Source organism: Manis pentadactyla, chromosome 6 (assembly GCF_030020395.1).
Source record: "Manis pentadactyla isolate mManPen7 chromosome 6, mManPen7.hap1, whole genome shotgun sequence".
Taxonomy (NCBI): Eukaryota; Metazoa; Chordata; class Mammalia; order Pholidota; family Manidae; genus Manis; species Manis pentadactyla.
Genome location: NC_080024.1, coordinates 104,527,349 through 104,543,481, shown reverse-complemented (window position 1 = coordinate 104,543,481; position 16,133 = coordinate 104,527,349). Strand labels below are relative to the sequence as shown.

The 16,133-nt window shown below is 38.5% G+C and overlaps 1 protein-coding gene across 7 annotated transcripts in view; it reads right to left on the bottom strand.

The window, feature by feature from the left end:
* ZNF521 (zinc finger protein 521) overlaps window positions 1–16,133 on the bottom strand; it is a 273,380-nt gene that overhangs the window by 20,149 nt on the left and 237,098 nt on the right. For 5 of the 7 annotated variants that reach the window (XM_036902571.2, XM_036902565.2, XM_036902567.2 and 2 more), the window contains 3 exons: window positions 15,738–15,803; window positions 7,897–8,028; window positions 5,390–5,505 (listed from right to left, as the gene is read on the bottom strand). In XM_036902571.2, the coding sequence (XP_036758466.1) occupies window positions 5,390–5,505; window positions 7,897–8,028; window positions 15,738–15,803 (314 nt within the window). Of the gene's footprint in view, window positions 1–5,389; window positions 5,506–7,896; window positions 8,029–15,737; window positions 15,804–16,133 lie in introns of those variants that run through there. The other 2 variants (XM_036902568.2, XM_036902570.2) reach the window with 1 other exon arrangement.

Genomic DNA, 16,133 nt, shown 5'->3' with positions numbered 1-16,133 from the left:
GATAGCGATGCGATTTCCAAGCAGTGATGTATCTTGACTGCGCTTACAGAGGGCAGCACTAGAGAACAGCGGGAAGGCCAGGAAGCCCACGTCCACCCAGGCCTGCCCCGCGCATACCCCACACTTCCACTGAGCATCACTGTGCCTTGTAGCACCTTAGCGTCACTGGGCTCTCACCAGGACCCTGGGAGTCGGGCAGGACGCTGCCTTGTCGCCTCCAGGTCCATTTTACAGATGACAAAACTGAAGCTCAGAGTCAACAGCTTGTAAGCGGCAGAGATCACAAACTCTGGTGATTCTCCCACGTAGCTGAAGCCCTTTCCCCTGTACTAAGCTGCTCGGTAGTGAATTCAAAGTGTATTTAAAACAAGTGAAAAAGTCCATGAAAAGTATTTTTTTTAAAAACCATTAACCATTTGAGATTTCACGGGTGGTTGACTCTCCCACATCCATTGATATCAGAATCATATCCATTCTTCAAAACCAGCTTGAATGCTCCCACATGATGGCTTTCTCGACTCTCCCAGTTGGAGAATAAACATCTTCTCTTGCAATACTGATAACAGTTTATTACATATTTATCTCATATAATAGCTAACTGTATCCCTATCTTATCTTTTCTAGTAGACTGTAAATATGATATGTTTCTAATCTTTTTGATATGACATAGAATGCTTGAGAGCAGGGTGAATTTAAAATTATGAAATTACATTTTTATAAATATTTTTAATTAATACATATATTTTGTTACCTAATAATGGCACTGGGATGATAGTAGTATATAGTAGAGCACTTGTAATTCTAACTACTAACAAGGACTTTTAAATGTCCCACCCATCACATACTATTCAATAATTTGAAACACTCATTTGTATTACATTTATTAAAGGCTAGTTCAGGGAAGTTGCTAAATTAGCACATGACCCAGTAGGGTGCTCAGCGGATATGGATGTATTCTTGTCTTATATGTCCCATCCTGTATACAGTAATTCATTTTGCTTTCAGAAATATGACCATAAAAGTTGGACATCAGTTAAGCTGTGATGTGCAAAATATGCATATGATTTGGTGAGAATGAGATTTGAGAAGAAAAAAAAGCTATAGAGACTATTATATATTTGAACTTAAGTGATATCTGAAAATCTTGGTGTATCCCTCTGAAAGTCAAATGGCTACTGTGTTTTGAATGTAGGAAACCCTGCACTCATGAGTTAACGAAGGGAAGGGCTGAGTATCAAAATGATCTTTGATTCAAAAGGAATTGAATTACCAGAATCTCGAAGCCTAAAGTTCATCTAGGCCAATTCCCTCTTCTCCCTCTATGCCCATTAAATGCATAAAATGATGCCTGATGGAACTTTCTACGGGGATACACTGGAAGAGGATGATTTGATCACTGCCACTGAATTGTAGCCTTTCTAGGGCAACCATTAAACAGTAATTACTGTATTGAAAGAAAAGTGGACTATTTAACAGGATTTTTACAAACACATCACTTGCTCACACCTGTATAAACCACTTTGGGTACAAATATGCATTGTAGGATATTATTCTTGGACACAACATCCTTCTCTCAAAGCAGCTTCCTTAAGTTCTGCAGAAAAAGTTTTGAGGTCTATTAGGAAAACATGTGAAACATTCAATATAGTCATTCACTTTCAAAATAACAAAATGTTCATTTAGTTCAAATAATGCACTTTTATTCCAAAGCATATCTTCTCTATCAGCATGCTAGGTGGCCTTTGATGTATATTGGAATTCCTTACAAAAATGGGGGAATCTCTACCAGAAGGAAAAAAAATATATATATATATATATATATATATATATATATATATATATACATATATATCCTACTAAGAATTATACATTATATACCTCCAAAATGGCATTTAGAACTTTTGGTTGTAAAGGTTTAGGGGTCGTGTGAGGAACATGTTTCCACACTGGCAAAAGGTGTGTCCCAGACTGAGTATTCCATAGAAACAGAGATTTCATTTTGCTTAATTTTAGAGGGGATTGTGGTTTGTGATGTCCACAAGATGATGTTTTGAGTTTTGATCTCCTGAAGATGAACAGTGTATAATGAAGAATTATCTGAATTCTGACTGGCATTGCAGGCAATGCTAACGAAAATAACACATCCCGTGTTGCACGTGTGGGGTGTATGTGTGTTGGTTTATAATTTTATACCCAACAAAGCACTTCTAGTTCATGTTTTTAGAGTACAAACAGTGAAAGAAATTTAAATTACTTGTTAAGCTCATGAAATTATTTATGCACCATTAAAAGATATATTTCTGGGCAATTTTGGAATGACTGTCCTAAATTTGCCCTATTATTCTCACTCTGATTGAAGAGCTGAATAAACTGTATGCTTTCAAATTGCCAATAGGATTTCAGTTGTTGGGCATATAGTTTTATAATCTCTTCTGAAAAGTCCTTCTTTCTGAAACTAGAGAAATCAAAAAGTAGATGAGTTTGAGTGGGGTGATATGTGTCAATTTTAAACATTGTACTTATTTTATATTCCTGGGCATGAACTACAGTGGGCTGATAAAATGGCTTTATTTTTCTACTGTTATTATTTTGATTACTGATCTTGTCTTCTAGTGCCACCTTAATTTCAGTTGTTCCCCCCATCGCAATTCTAGGAATTAACAAAACTCTATTATGGTTTTTGTATATTTACTACAGGCAAGAACTAAATCAGTATTTAGAAATTACATTAATTCCATCCTCTATGCATAGGGGTGTAAAGGTTATTTGGGTAGTGAAAGCCACTGCATGGGATGGTGAATCTCTAAGGTTAAAGCACAAAAATCCAAACATTCTCAAAACTAGAAAAAGTAAAGTTAACTCTGAACCATTTTTATTAATATATTGAGACTAAATGACACTGCAATTATTGGGGATTTTAGAACATAGACCTCCATAGATAGTCCAATGACTGTGGATATTAGTTTTGTAATAAGTATCACATAACAACTAAAAATACCACTCTTTATCTAAGGAAGGATGCGTATATTGAGACTGAGTCGCATTTTGCCGCAGATCACAATTTCAATGAATGAGTCAGAACTGTTTTTAGTGACGTTTGACTTGATAAGATCTAACAGATTCACAAAGAGTTGTGTTTTGTGCTCTATCTTCTATACCAGCAGTTTTTAAGGTGTGGCTTGGAGACCTCTGGGAATCTCCTAGATCCTTCTAGGGGGCCTGTTGGGTCAAGACTATTTTCATAATAACATTAAGACATTATTTGCCCTTCATTATTCTCCTTATCTCATGAGTATACAGTGGAGTTTTCCAGAGGCTACTTGACATGACAAGTGATGACATCATCTCTCTAATACCTACTAAACTTGCATGCTTGTACATTATTGTGCCTTAAACATTTAAGTTTGATCTCTAATATGGAAATATCACTAGATAATAACCCACATAAATCAAAGCCCTTGATGGTTCTTAATCATTTTTAAGAGTAAAGGCATCCTGAGATCAAAGAGTTTGAGAACCACTGGTCTTTACTAATTGTAGAAAAGAAACGAATACTTTATCTTCCATGAAACCCTAAAATACACTACAAAAGGAATCTGGCGTTCTGCAGGATGTATCTAATTGCTTGTTTTGTCTGCTCTGCAATGGGCCACAGGCTAGCACTGTCATAAGTGTTGAGGTCTTTTAAACTTAACACCAGGTCAGTTGCACCAGAATCTTCTAACATGGCACTAAAATGGAATGTTGTTGCCAAATTATTTGCAACAACATTAGATAGAAGTCAGTTCCTACAGAATCTCTACAACTGTGACTTTAAGCTACTATTAATTCTGCTTCATAGTTTGCCTACTAATTAACAGTATCACTGGGTGCACTGGCCATATCCTTTACAGTCATTTTTAAAAACCCAAATGATTTTTCCTTTAGAAACTATTGCAATAACAGTATGTTTTCAAACAAATTTAGGTTATTTTAATAAGTAATTTCACACAAGTCTAGCTGGATCTATCTTCTATAGTTAATTCACAGAGTAAAATCCTATTTAGAACTGATAAAAAATATGATAGCAACTTTAATTTTGGTCCACAATGAAATGAGCCTGCCTAGACTTTCAGTTACCTTTCATGTCAGTTCTTTAATTTGTTGTTTGTTCACTTATAGAACGTTAACTGAGATGATAGACTGAAAATTCCCTATTTTGACACATAATTCACATACTCCCCAGAGCCCAAGGAGGCACAACGAAGCCCAGGGTTCGTTCCCAGGGTGGAAGAGGCGACTATGGGGTGGGGTGGGGCTCTGTGTCCTTGCTTCAACCAGATCAGCTCCTTTTTAAGCTGTTTAAGGGATTCAGTGCAAAAAAGAATTACCCACCATTTTAGGCTAAATAACTTTATTAATAATGCTCGTAATAATGAAGTAACTTCGAGTTTGAATCTATTCTCCTCCAAGAGCACTAACAAGATTTAAGAAAAACACATTACTCTTACATCATCTCATCAGAAAAGTGAGGATAGGCATTATACCCATTTTTGGGATGAAGTAATAGAATAATAATAATAATAATAAACCAAGAGCTACTTTCCTTTTACAATAAGTGACATTTCTGGGATAGAATCCAGGTCTCTTACTTATATTTAACTAGCAGTCTATTGTTAAGACAAATAAAACCAATGAAACATTTATATTTCAGACCTGCTATTTATTGTTGCATACATCACTCTCAGACCTCTTATTTCATTTTTACCTGAGAACAGCCCTGTAAGTGTTACCCTGTCTATCATTTCTTCATATGCGAGGTTCTTGCATTACGGACCAGGGCAAGGTCACATACGTAGCAAATGGGACATGCAAGGCTCAGCTCAGTGTCTTCAGGTACCAACATTTTCACTATATGGCTGCTTCTAAATAATAATTATTCTATTCCATCAAGTGCAGAAACACATACTGGACAGGAGTAGGTCTCTATCTCCTCTCCCCTTCTCCCTTCCAATTTTGAGCCTCTCAGGACAACAATAACCTGGACCTCCACCCAGCTGGGAGCCCAGTGGGAACAGAACATGAATTAAACAGGACCGGGGAGAAAGGGCCATGACAAGGGAGGTGAATGATCCCACAGTCCAATAAACCTGACCCCTAAGTCTCCCACACTGGGTCAGGAGGCCCAATTATAGGTCTCTTCGAGTTCTTTTTATGATTGACAGCAGCCAGAGGCAAAATTACTTTGGTGTCTGTTAATCCAGCCTCTAATTTTCCCTTTGCCCCTGTACACACAAAGCATCCTGGTGGCCCGGGGTGAGTAATACTGTGCATCCAAATTCAAAATGGTCTTGTTTCCTATAAGAAGACCAACTGAGTTCAACCCCAGTCATCCTCGTGGGGACATTACCTGCAGCTCTGTTTGGAAGAAAAACTTCTGTGGACATTGCGTGCAGTCGTAGATCTTGTCTTCTTGTCCGTGGGCAGAGAAGATGTGCTGCTGCAACTTGTTTGCCTGAACGAACACTGAAATGATAAAAGGGTGGTGAGCTCTGGGTACCTTCTTCCGAAATGCCCTCAGTCAGTGGCTCCCTGTGAACAGACTAGGATGACTGAAGGCGCGCCTCCTGGGTGCGACCACCACTAGGGGCCTGGGCGGGCTGATGCACATTTGCTCACAGTTGCCTCTCTGGCTTCTGTTAAGATGCCCTTGACCGAGCACCTGATTCAACCCAAACAGCTCCAAAGTGCAAGCGTATCAAGGCCCCGCTCCCTATAAAGCTTTGAAAAATAAAGCCGAAAATTGTCAAATGCACAGCAGTGCCTGAACAGAAATGACTCTTATTTCTCAGCAACCCACAGGTTCAGAAATCATAGATGCCAAAGCCCTGTTTATTGTATCTGCCTAAAGTTATAGCTGGCAAACAGTTCTCTATTTAAATGTGTTAATGCTAAAAATTATATCCCACAGGTACTCTGGGGCACTGTCTATAAATGTGAAACAGAATGCAGGTAAATTCTCTTTGGATACTTTAAGATCAACTCAGCCTACACACTGAATGCAAGGGTTTCAATAATATAAACATGTTCAATTTTAATGACTACAAAACAAGGCCCTAAGACTGTGTAACAGTTTACCTAGGAGACATACTATTAATAATTAAATTGTATATGCCAGAGGCAGTGTTTGGGCTGGCAGAACTGACTTCTGATGGATGCCTGGTGCACTGTGACCTAAAAAAGTTTGTGTCTACAATATTAATCTGTATAGGCAGGGAGAGGATTTATTAAAGATGTTGGCATTTGACTTCGACTCTACTCTAATCATTAAAATTATTCTAATTGCCAGCCAACCTAAAATATTAGAATATTGTTCTTGTGAGTCATACATTTTAATCACATTTCTCATTACCTTAAAAAACTGCTCGGGTTTCCATTTCCACCTAACAGGCTGTATATTGGAAGGTCTTTTTTTTTTTTAATTGTTATTTTGAAAATTACTTCAAGATATACGGAAACAATTCAGGCCCTGTCAGCACAGAAAATGCAGAACTGTTCATGATTAATGCATTTTTGTCTGTGATCAACAAGAAGACATGGGGTTTTTATACAGACTGGCAACTAATCTCTGTGTAACTTAGCACATTTTATGAGGCTTCTGGCAATAACATGAAAGGGCTATTTTATTGGAGTCTTAATGATGAGGAGAGCTGTGACCCAGTCCCCAACAAGAACACTTATTACAAGCTTTTATAAAGAACCCAGACTGCTGACCCATTGTGTGTTAAAATAAATAAAATGTCATGGTAAAACATGAGACAATATGTATTTTTAAATACAAATTTGTGAAAATGATAAAATGTCCCAGAAGGAGTGGCTGACAGAATTACTGAACCAAGGAGCCTTCCAGGCAAATGTTGAAGGCAGAGCCATTGACATGCTCAGGTCTGACTTGTGCTCAGTGGGCAATGAATGTGGGCCTGTTCTTTTTATTTTATTACAGGATGGAAATCCACAGGCTGAATGCAGTGAAGGTTAATAATCAATGTTTAGAATATTGCTCTGCAAACAAAGAAGTCAGTTTTGAGAGGATATATCTTTGTTTTGTTTTGCTTTTTCTGACAAATAAGAAGGAAACATAGCCTTGAGGGGCTCGACCACTGAATCCAAGACACATGCAAAATGATCACACAGCATTTTCCAAAATGACTGTCTCACTGTTGGGGGAGTACCATGAATGCATGAGATCACATTTCAGCCCCTATGGCCTTCAAATTACAGTTTTTTTTTGCTGCTAAAAACTATAATGCTGCAACATCTAATGAAAGTTTCTTCTTACAATGTACATTTGGGTCAACGTCTACTTTAAAAATCCAATTTCCTAGGGAATAAGCACCTCATCTAATCTGTTCATCTGCTCTGTTTTCTAGTTCAAAGAACTTTGGGAGGGTATACCTTTTCTACTTCTCATGGGGAATGTTAAAAAATGTTCCACGTTTAAATAACATGTGCCGACAAGGCGGCCACACTCTCGGTCAAACGTCTCGTGATGGGAAAGCTGCTCTGTGCAGGCAGTCTTGGCCTCAGGAACCTTTTCACACCAAGAAGAGGAAAGCGAACAGGACTCAGATGTCGCTTTCTAAATGGCAAAGTGCAAACTTCTAAGCGAACGTGAAATGCCATTCGTGCACCCTGACAGTTAACCTTCCTGCCCATTTGAGCCTTTCAGGTGGCCTCGATCAACAATGCCAACCAGCAGAAATGAAACATCTTCTGCCCAGATTGAACTGATACTGAAATGTAAAACTGCAGGACAAATATCTGGAAAAGGCCATGTCAGTGAGAAGTAGGCATTGGTGGGAAAGGCCCAATATGGCTGGGGGACTGTCCCAGGTTGGTCTGAAGTAACCTCCCTACCTGTAAAGCAGACGGGACACTTGAAGGTGCCTCCCATCCCTTCGAAGCTGTGCTCGATCAGGTGGCACTGGAGTTTGGCAGGGGAGTCAAAGGTCTGGCTGCAGAGTTTGCATTCGTGGTTCAATCCTTCATCTGTTAAGGAAAATACAGGAAGAGAAAAGTTGAAACCCATCGTATCTTTAGTTGACTAGTCAGTTAACTACATATGAAACGGTTTCTAATCACTGAACATAACTCATGTAGTAGAGCACGTGGTTTCTGGTTATTTCATGTTGCTTACGAATTTATATCAACTTAAAACATTTGAAAATTTAAAATCCAAAGATAATCAGAAAGCAGAGCTTATCTTAGGGTAATGCATTTTATTAAGCTTTTAAGTAGAATTGATATATCAATAACCAAACTGGTCTATCAACCAAAAAGGCATCTCTTTCTTTTAACTATCACAATTTTATGGGCTGTGTATTTCCAAAGTCTTAAAATAATGGCCCCATAGAAAAATGGGCACTTGTTCTTCAGGCCTTGCCTCTGGTTTATCTAGAAGATTCTAGAGGTTTTCTATTTCTAACCATAAAGTTTTTAGTGGTATTCCATTGACACAGACTCTCTTATTCTACTTCCAAGATTACCTAGCAGTTTTGAATTATTATTAGTGCTTACAGTATTTTACACATGCTCTTTTTTTCTGCTTGGGACTCCCCCATTTCCTCAGACCCTCTCAGGTCATTGTTTTACTTTGTAAGACAATTGCAATTTACCTCCTGACCTAGACTCTACCTGTGCTTCTTTAAAGGCACTTTTATAAGCTTCAGGCTTACTTTTGACTAGGCCTGGGGTTTTTTGTTTGTTTGTTTTTTGATACCTTAGGAACAAGATTGTAGAAAATACCTTGGTGTAGTAACAACTGCTACACAAGTGAAATTCTGTGTTACAGATAGAAACTGTTATTTTTATGTTACTTTTTCCTCATTAAAATTCTATCAAATTTAAAATTTAAGGATTATGTCAACATCTCAACTTGCCATTATCAGAAATAAAAACCTGTGGCCCTAGAACAAATGACCTAATGTGTCTTTTGTGCTTATTTATTGTGTTTTGGACACTGTTGTTTGAAGCGCTTACAGATAGGCATTCATTTCACTTAGCAACAACTACCATTATTCCCATTTTACAGGTGAGAAAAATGAGGCCTAGAGCATTAAAGCGACTTTGCTCTGAGTCACAGAGGCAACAGCCAGTGGAGCTGGCACCCAAACCAAGGGAGCCTGGCCTCAGGGATGGTGACCGGAGCAGATATGCTCATAGCTGCACTGGCTACTCCCATACTCAGAGGGAAGAGTAAGGGTTAAGAGGTTGCAATTTAATGGGCTTCTTATCAAGTTATACTTTTATCTTACTTGCAGTGGTTGAAACGTTCCCAAGAAACATCTGTGTCAGATATTCTGGGTCTAGGCAATGAAAGCCATATTTGTACCGTGGGGGTAATGAGTCTATACTCCAGTTATTTCCTCTCATTCAACGCAACATGCATGTGGAAGTGCTGCACCAGTTGATCTTACTGGCAACACAAAGGCCCAATTACAAAGTGAATTATTATTAGCTAACTAGGAGTAAAATCGCTCTATTTGTATTCCTAGTCTTTCTTCTCACACAAGTATGAGTCTTTAGAAGCAGAGGATTGGAATGCGTAAAAAGAGAAGCAAAGCACTAATTAAGCCACCCCAGTACTGTCTACATTTCACAAGAGGGAAATACCTACTCTGTATTTGGGTGGCACAGTAAATTCCTTGATTATAATTATGTAAGAAGGAGTTTAATTGTGCATACTGACATGACAAGGGGTTATAAAGAAGCTTTAGGGATTACATAAGATCAAGGGGTTTTCATCTGTTCTTTACTTCTTTTTTTTAAATCCTGAAGTCACCCAAAATTTTCCAAATCTTAGATATTAAGAAATGTAAGGAACATTACTGTAGGGAATTGGATCAGTAAGTTCATCATCAGAAACACTGGCCAAATTTAAACGTTTACTCTTTCTTCCTTGCTGCAATGCCTTCATTTTCGTAGGAAGAAGGTGACTGAGAGCTCCCATTTCATCTTCTAATCGGGTGTTTTGCAGAAGAACCAAAATGTGGCCTATGGGTGAGAGTTTTATACACATTTGTCCCAGACTTCTTAAACTTGCAATATTTGTGAATAACAGATACAGGCCTGAGTGGGTTTTCCTGGGCACAGTGACTGTTACATGAACATAAAGTGATTTACACAAGGTAGGACATTCTTTAATGTGATGTTCTCTTTATTGACTGTAAGATTTGGTTTGGAACAATAGAAGGGAAATAATTATAAGATACATGTGTATGAGTACAAGGAAAATGTTCCTCATCAATTTTGATTCATTTCCTATCCAAAGAACTGAGAAGTTCTACCACAAAATGTTAAATAATCCAAATTTGGTCAAGTGAACTCATGCAAAGGTGACAAACAATCTAAAATATTTATGCATTACAAGTGCAGACTTATTTTTCACAAATTCCACACTTTGTGGAGGCATTCAGTGACAGAGTGACAATAGCATCCAGCCTTTTCAGAACTCCTTATAGTTTAAAAGCACACTGCAATATGGACAAAACATTGGAAGTTTTACCTGCCTCTTGTTTCTAAGTTACATAGAGGTCTTTTCTAGAACATAGCATTTCCTAACTATTTGAGTAGGACAGAAAATATATCTGGATTATTATGCAGCAAATGACAGATAAGCAAAAGCTAGTATGCTCCAACCTAGACAGTGAACATACCCACACACTTCTCTCAGCTTTATGAACTTCCCAACTCATCTTCCCCATGCTCTTACTTGCTTAATACTGTAGGGTCAAATGGATGAGAGGGGTGGGGGACCCACAACATTTTTACAACTGGTTGATAGAATTCATTTCATATTTTTTTAATTGAATAAGAGGGCATATATGTAATGGAAAACTAATAACATTTATAAGGATTTCAGAAGTTTATCCTTATTCAGAGTCTCTTTTTAACTCAGATTTTATGTATTCTGTATTTACATGTGTAAAAAGATGTATTTCTGTGTCTTAATTTTCAAAAAATTTCTAAAAAACCCTTAGTACTGGGGGCTGTAGCTGAGTTAAGCCCTGTTTACTTTCAAAACTGGGCTTCTCTCCTTACTTCTTTCTGTCTGCTATAAAGTAGCAGAGGACAGTGAAGACTAACTGGTTTCAATTTGAGGTCACTGTTCCTGAGGTGGCACCAGCAATATCTCCAATTTCAGGGGAATTTAAGCCTTAGACTCAGGATTTTGCCCAGCAAGCCCCAACTTGCACCTTACCTGTTTCTCTCCCTTCGTCCTAACGTGCCAAAGCTTAAGAAATTCAAAGTAACCATTTCTGCCCTCTGGAAAGGTAGCAGCTGACAGTAATGGGGTAATATAGTCTGACTCATTTATTAAGAAGAGAGATTCTGAGCCAATTGATTTAATAACCATTACAATATTCCATTAAGGATGTAATAGGCTAGTGCAGCCCTATTTTTTAATGAAGAGTTATAGATGGGATCTAAGGATGAAGCTTCTAGATTTTTCTGCCTCTTTTCACTTATGTATATTCTCCATATTTTCTACAATGAGCACAATTTGTCTTTGTAGGTTACTTTGAAAATTAAAGAACAGAAATCACTACCCTTTCTAGAGCCTATTAATAGAGAGATTGATTACAACACTGAAATAACCAAAAGGTTAGACAGGAAATGAGTCAATTATGAAGTAGAGAAAAACTCCAGTTCTGAACATTACGCTGAAAAGAATTCTAGCCAAATACATGTGAAAACAGAAATTAGCACAAGGGAGAAACATCGGAGTGCAAATTAGCCACCTGAGTAAGAAGAATATGGAGCTTTCAGTGTAAGCCCCTATCTTTCCAAAACAAACACAAAACCCCTCTGCTGCATACTGGTGGGGGTGGGGGGAGTATGCACAGGGCCAGCACTTGGGTCCAATGTCAGGAAAGGCGAGAGTGAGGCTCTCACCACAGAGAACATGCTGGAGGCCAGCAGCTCCCGGTCCTGGTCAGCCACTGGGAAGCATGACCAAAGATGGTTTGGGCATAACTGAGAAATAATTTCATGTGTGTATTGTATATAAGTTTCAGCTAAAATAATCATTTCCATTCATTAATCTTCATTTAAGTGTGAACATAAATGTAAGCAGGAATCAAGTCCACATTCAAGAGACTGATGCTAATGTAAATATTTACTCTAATATTAAATGTTTCCAAATACATAACTGCAGTACAATCTCATTGCCTTAGCAGGGAATGTGACAATCATTTACAAAACTTCGTGCTACAAGAACACAATCTGTTTGTCTAAGGCCAGTTCAAAGGAGAACCATAATTTCTTGTTCTCCAATTCCTAAAACCTAGACCAACACAACTATGAAATCAGTGAGTTTTGTAACAGAAAAAAAATCATAATTACCATTTGGATGCTCGAACACAACTGAAGTTATAAGCTCCAATATGGCAATTGTTAGCTTAACACAAGATGCTGACATTTCAATACAAGCTTTAAACAAGGGAAACCCTTTAAGCAGCCTCCAGACTGTGTCCCATGTTTATACTCCTTTTCCTTCAATAAAAACAAAAATCGAGAGCAGCTACAAGCAAATGTTCAGTGGTTGACTTACATGCAGCTGTTGTTCTGGGAATCACTGAGGGCCCCCTTATATTGTCTGATCAACACTGCAGTCATTACTGAGGACCAATTTGTAACGGTTTATAAGTAGAACTCCTTCTTCCATTTACCCTTGAGACTGGCCAGAAGGGTCCTCCAGCCTCTTCCACTGCATAAATCTATAGGCTAAAGTCCAAAGATATAAACTCCTACTGGTACATCATCATGTGGTGAGGGCCATACTTAAAAGGCTCTGATCTGTGTGGGAGTAAACTCCGCCCTTGGAATCCAAACAGAGGAATCAAATGCCCTGCACTCATAATTTTTCCAGTTCAAATGTGTATACCACTATATCCTTACATATATTTTTAAATCCCAGAAAACTATGCCCTAAACCAATTCCGAGCCCCCAATCCTTTACTTTGCTTTTCTTCTTGCCTGACTTAATTTCCAAGCACACATTTATAAGCTAGGGGTCTAAGGAGTAACAAAGAAAAGCCATACATGACAAAACTTACCCCTTGGCTATGCTGGCTCACCCTAGAAACCAGGAGTAGAAAAATAGGCAGACTGTACTGTAATTTGCCATGTACACAGCCTTCCCATCTTTCTAGGTCCATAGTGCTCAGGCCACTATAATTTGTTGCATTATATACTGCACATATTTCACAACTGTAACGTAAACACACTGAGGTGCTAATTTCATGAGGGAGAATATTACTTAGGTCTTAAAGTTTGCCAGGAGATTAGTCACGAAGCCCCCAAAGTAAGGCAGAATTTGCGAGCACGGAATATTGTGTGAACCTTTCCTTTCCACTAGTTCAGAAATTCTGCCCTATTCTCGACCAATTCAACATGAAAATGAATGTTGCCTGAAGATCGATGCTAGCACCTTCTTGGATTTTTCTCACTGGCAATATGGGAACGTCTGCCACTGTCAGTATTTCTATGCCACACAAGAGACGAATATGAGACACAAGCCCAAGGCTCACAATAAAAGAGAAAGGGCTTTGGGAATACTGAGATTAAATGAGCACCCTGCACCTTGACTTGGATTATCCACACATGCCTAATCCTTAGGTAATCTCAAGAAAGGCAAAATGGTTTACTTCTGGGTGTCTCAGCCAAAATCTTATTTCAAGGAGACCTAGGAGCTGCATGCAAGTCTGTATGTAACTCTGTTACACCCTGCTTTTGGCCAGTGGTCTAAAGGCTTTGATGCTTTTGGACTTCATAAGCAAAGCCACTGATACTGACACTTATTTCCTGTCTTGAACTTCTCATTATCAGCAGGGCTGGAGCAGGAAATGATTCAACTGGGGTAGGCTGCATTGTACCCAGCAGATTTTGAAGAGCCCAGGGGCTGCCTAGAGCCCCATAAACATCAGCAGCTTGGAAACTAGCAGGAGGTCCAGGTGGGTCGGGCTAGGAGAGTCAGGCAGTGGGATTTTAGATGCTCTGAGATGCAATACTGTCCAATTCCTTGGCTATTATTATCGGCTGTGGGCAGTAGTTATTAGAATATTCCATGGAGGAGAAAACACCAGAATGCTGTTCAAACAGGAAACAATAAAACAAGCAAGCCACTAAAAAAGGTGGCTTCCCTCCACCTGAGGGGACCCAGCAGTGATACTTCTGGCACAAGTTTGGCACAAGACTAAAGGTACCTTCCAAACTTTACCAGCATGTTGGCACCTCCAGGTCTCCACGTTTTCTTCTCTACCTTCCTGATCTGAACATGAGCCCCCTCACCGACGTCTCAGAGGAATCATACAGTGCCAGCAAATTAGCTTTAAAGGTAACAATTTGGGCTTTAAATGCTTTTATTTTTAGAAAAGCAAACATAGTGTTTGGTAAGGCACTGATAAAATCACTGAGCTCCCCCCAACCCCAAAAAATATTCTTTACCAAGGACAGAAGAAAGCAGTACATGTTTCATAGTAAAAAAAAAAAAACAAAAAAAACCCGTTATCCCTGAAAAAGGCAAAGTCGGACAGGGCTGGAAGTGACGACTGAGACTGACTGAGACCAACTCAGGCTGAAATACAGCCTTTAGGTCTCTGCAGAAATTAGGCTTGCTTCTAAAAAAAGCTAGCTTAGTGTAAAAAACTCTGGCTTCAGCATATGCCCTGTATTGCACTAAAAGGGATTCAGTTTTCTTGAATAGTCAGTTTTCCCTTTTTCTGCTGACTTGAATGGGAAGGTAACCCTTTTTCTTTTGCGAAGTTTTGGCCACGTAATCTTTAGTCCTGCTCTGTTGTCTGCCTTGACAGAAGGTTTGTGAACACACAAAGACTGTAGAAAAAATTCCCGTCCACTTCACATAATAATTAGACATAAAGATGATTGGAAATAGCATGTTTCCAAATCAGGAAGGCGTTTCAGCTCTTGCTTTGCCTATTAAAGAGTGGTGGGTGGCTGCCCAGGATATCTTAACACCAAGACAGTGCCAAGAACTGCATTTTGGAATATTCATCAATTCATGCTATGAGGCAAGTTTCAGGAGGGCATATATATCAAGTGCCTAGAACAGTATGTGGCTCATAGTTGGGACTCGATAAATATTTATTGAATTTATGGCAAATATATACTTAGCTAGTCCTACATCTAATTTCATTGGAACAAAATGCCAAGACTAACACCAAAATGGTATCTATTATTTATCTATTGAGTTTTAGAAGTTTGCTCTATTCCATACACATTAAGCCCTAGACGTTTGACAATTCTGGACTAGCCAAATTTACCTTAGACCATTTGCCTTCCTTATTTCCTGAACTAAGACTAAAATGTTTTGGCAAATCCAGCGTTAACAAAGTGACTGTCTCATCTGCTAGTTTATTTCTGGAAAGAAACTGATGAGTAAAAACTCATCCTTAATTTTAGGAGTAAAAATGTTATTATGCATTTTGTATCTGAAGTGCAAAAACATAACCATATGAAAGAAGGGACAAATTACCTTTTATTTGTCCCAAGTCATAGAGAAGTGAACTATATCATACATCCATGACCCATAGTTCATGTTTAAGCAAGTTGTATTAGTAGCTATGTATGCTTATATTACACAGCTCCATCGCTTTAACTAATACTGGTTAAATCAGATGTATGCATTTGTCACACTCTTTGCTTAAAATTTCTCTTGTTTGATATTAAATACCTACTATTAATGCCCTCCCATCTGGGACTTCTGGCACTGGTGGAAGTACAGGTATATTTACCTTCGAGTACTGCACAAAAAAAAAACACAAATTGGTAAAATCGAAAGAGGATAGTTCATGCAGCATACACTAAATGTAACCTGCTTTAAAGTTCAATCTGTCGGGACAACATCTTCAAGAACTGAGATGGTGCAACAGTCAATATTAATTCCACACAGTAGTGGCCAGCCACTCAAACTATGCACTGGACATAGCTCTTATCAGGTATAGTTTCGTGCTGCTGTGCTAAGTTTATGGCAAGGGCCTTTTCATTTTCTTGTTTTTTTTCTATCTTCTTCTTCTTCTTGGCATAAAGCTACTAGTTATCTGAAGGAGGAAGTCTCTAAACAGTGAAAAGCT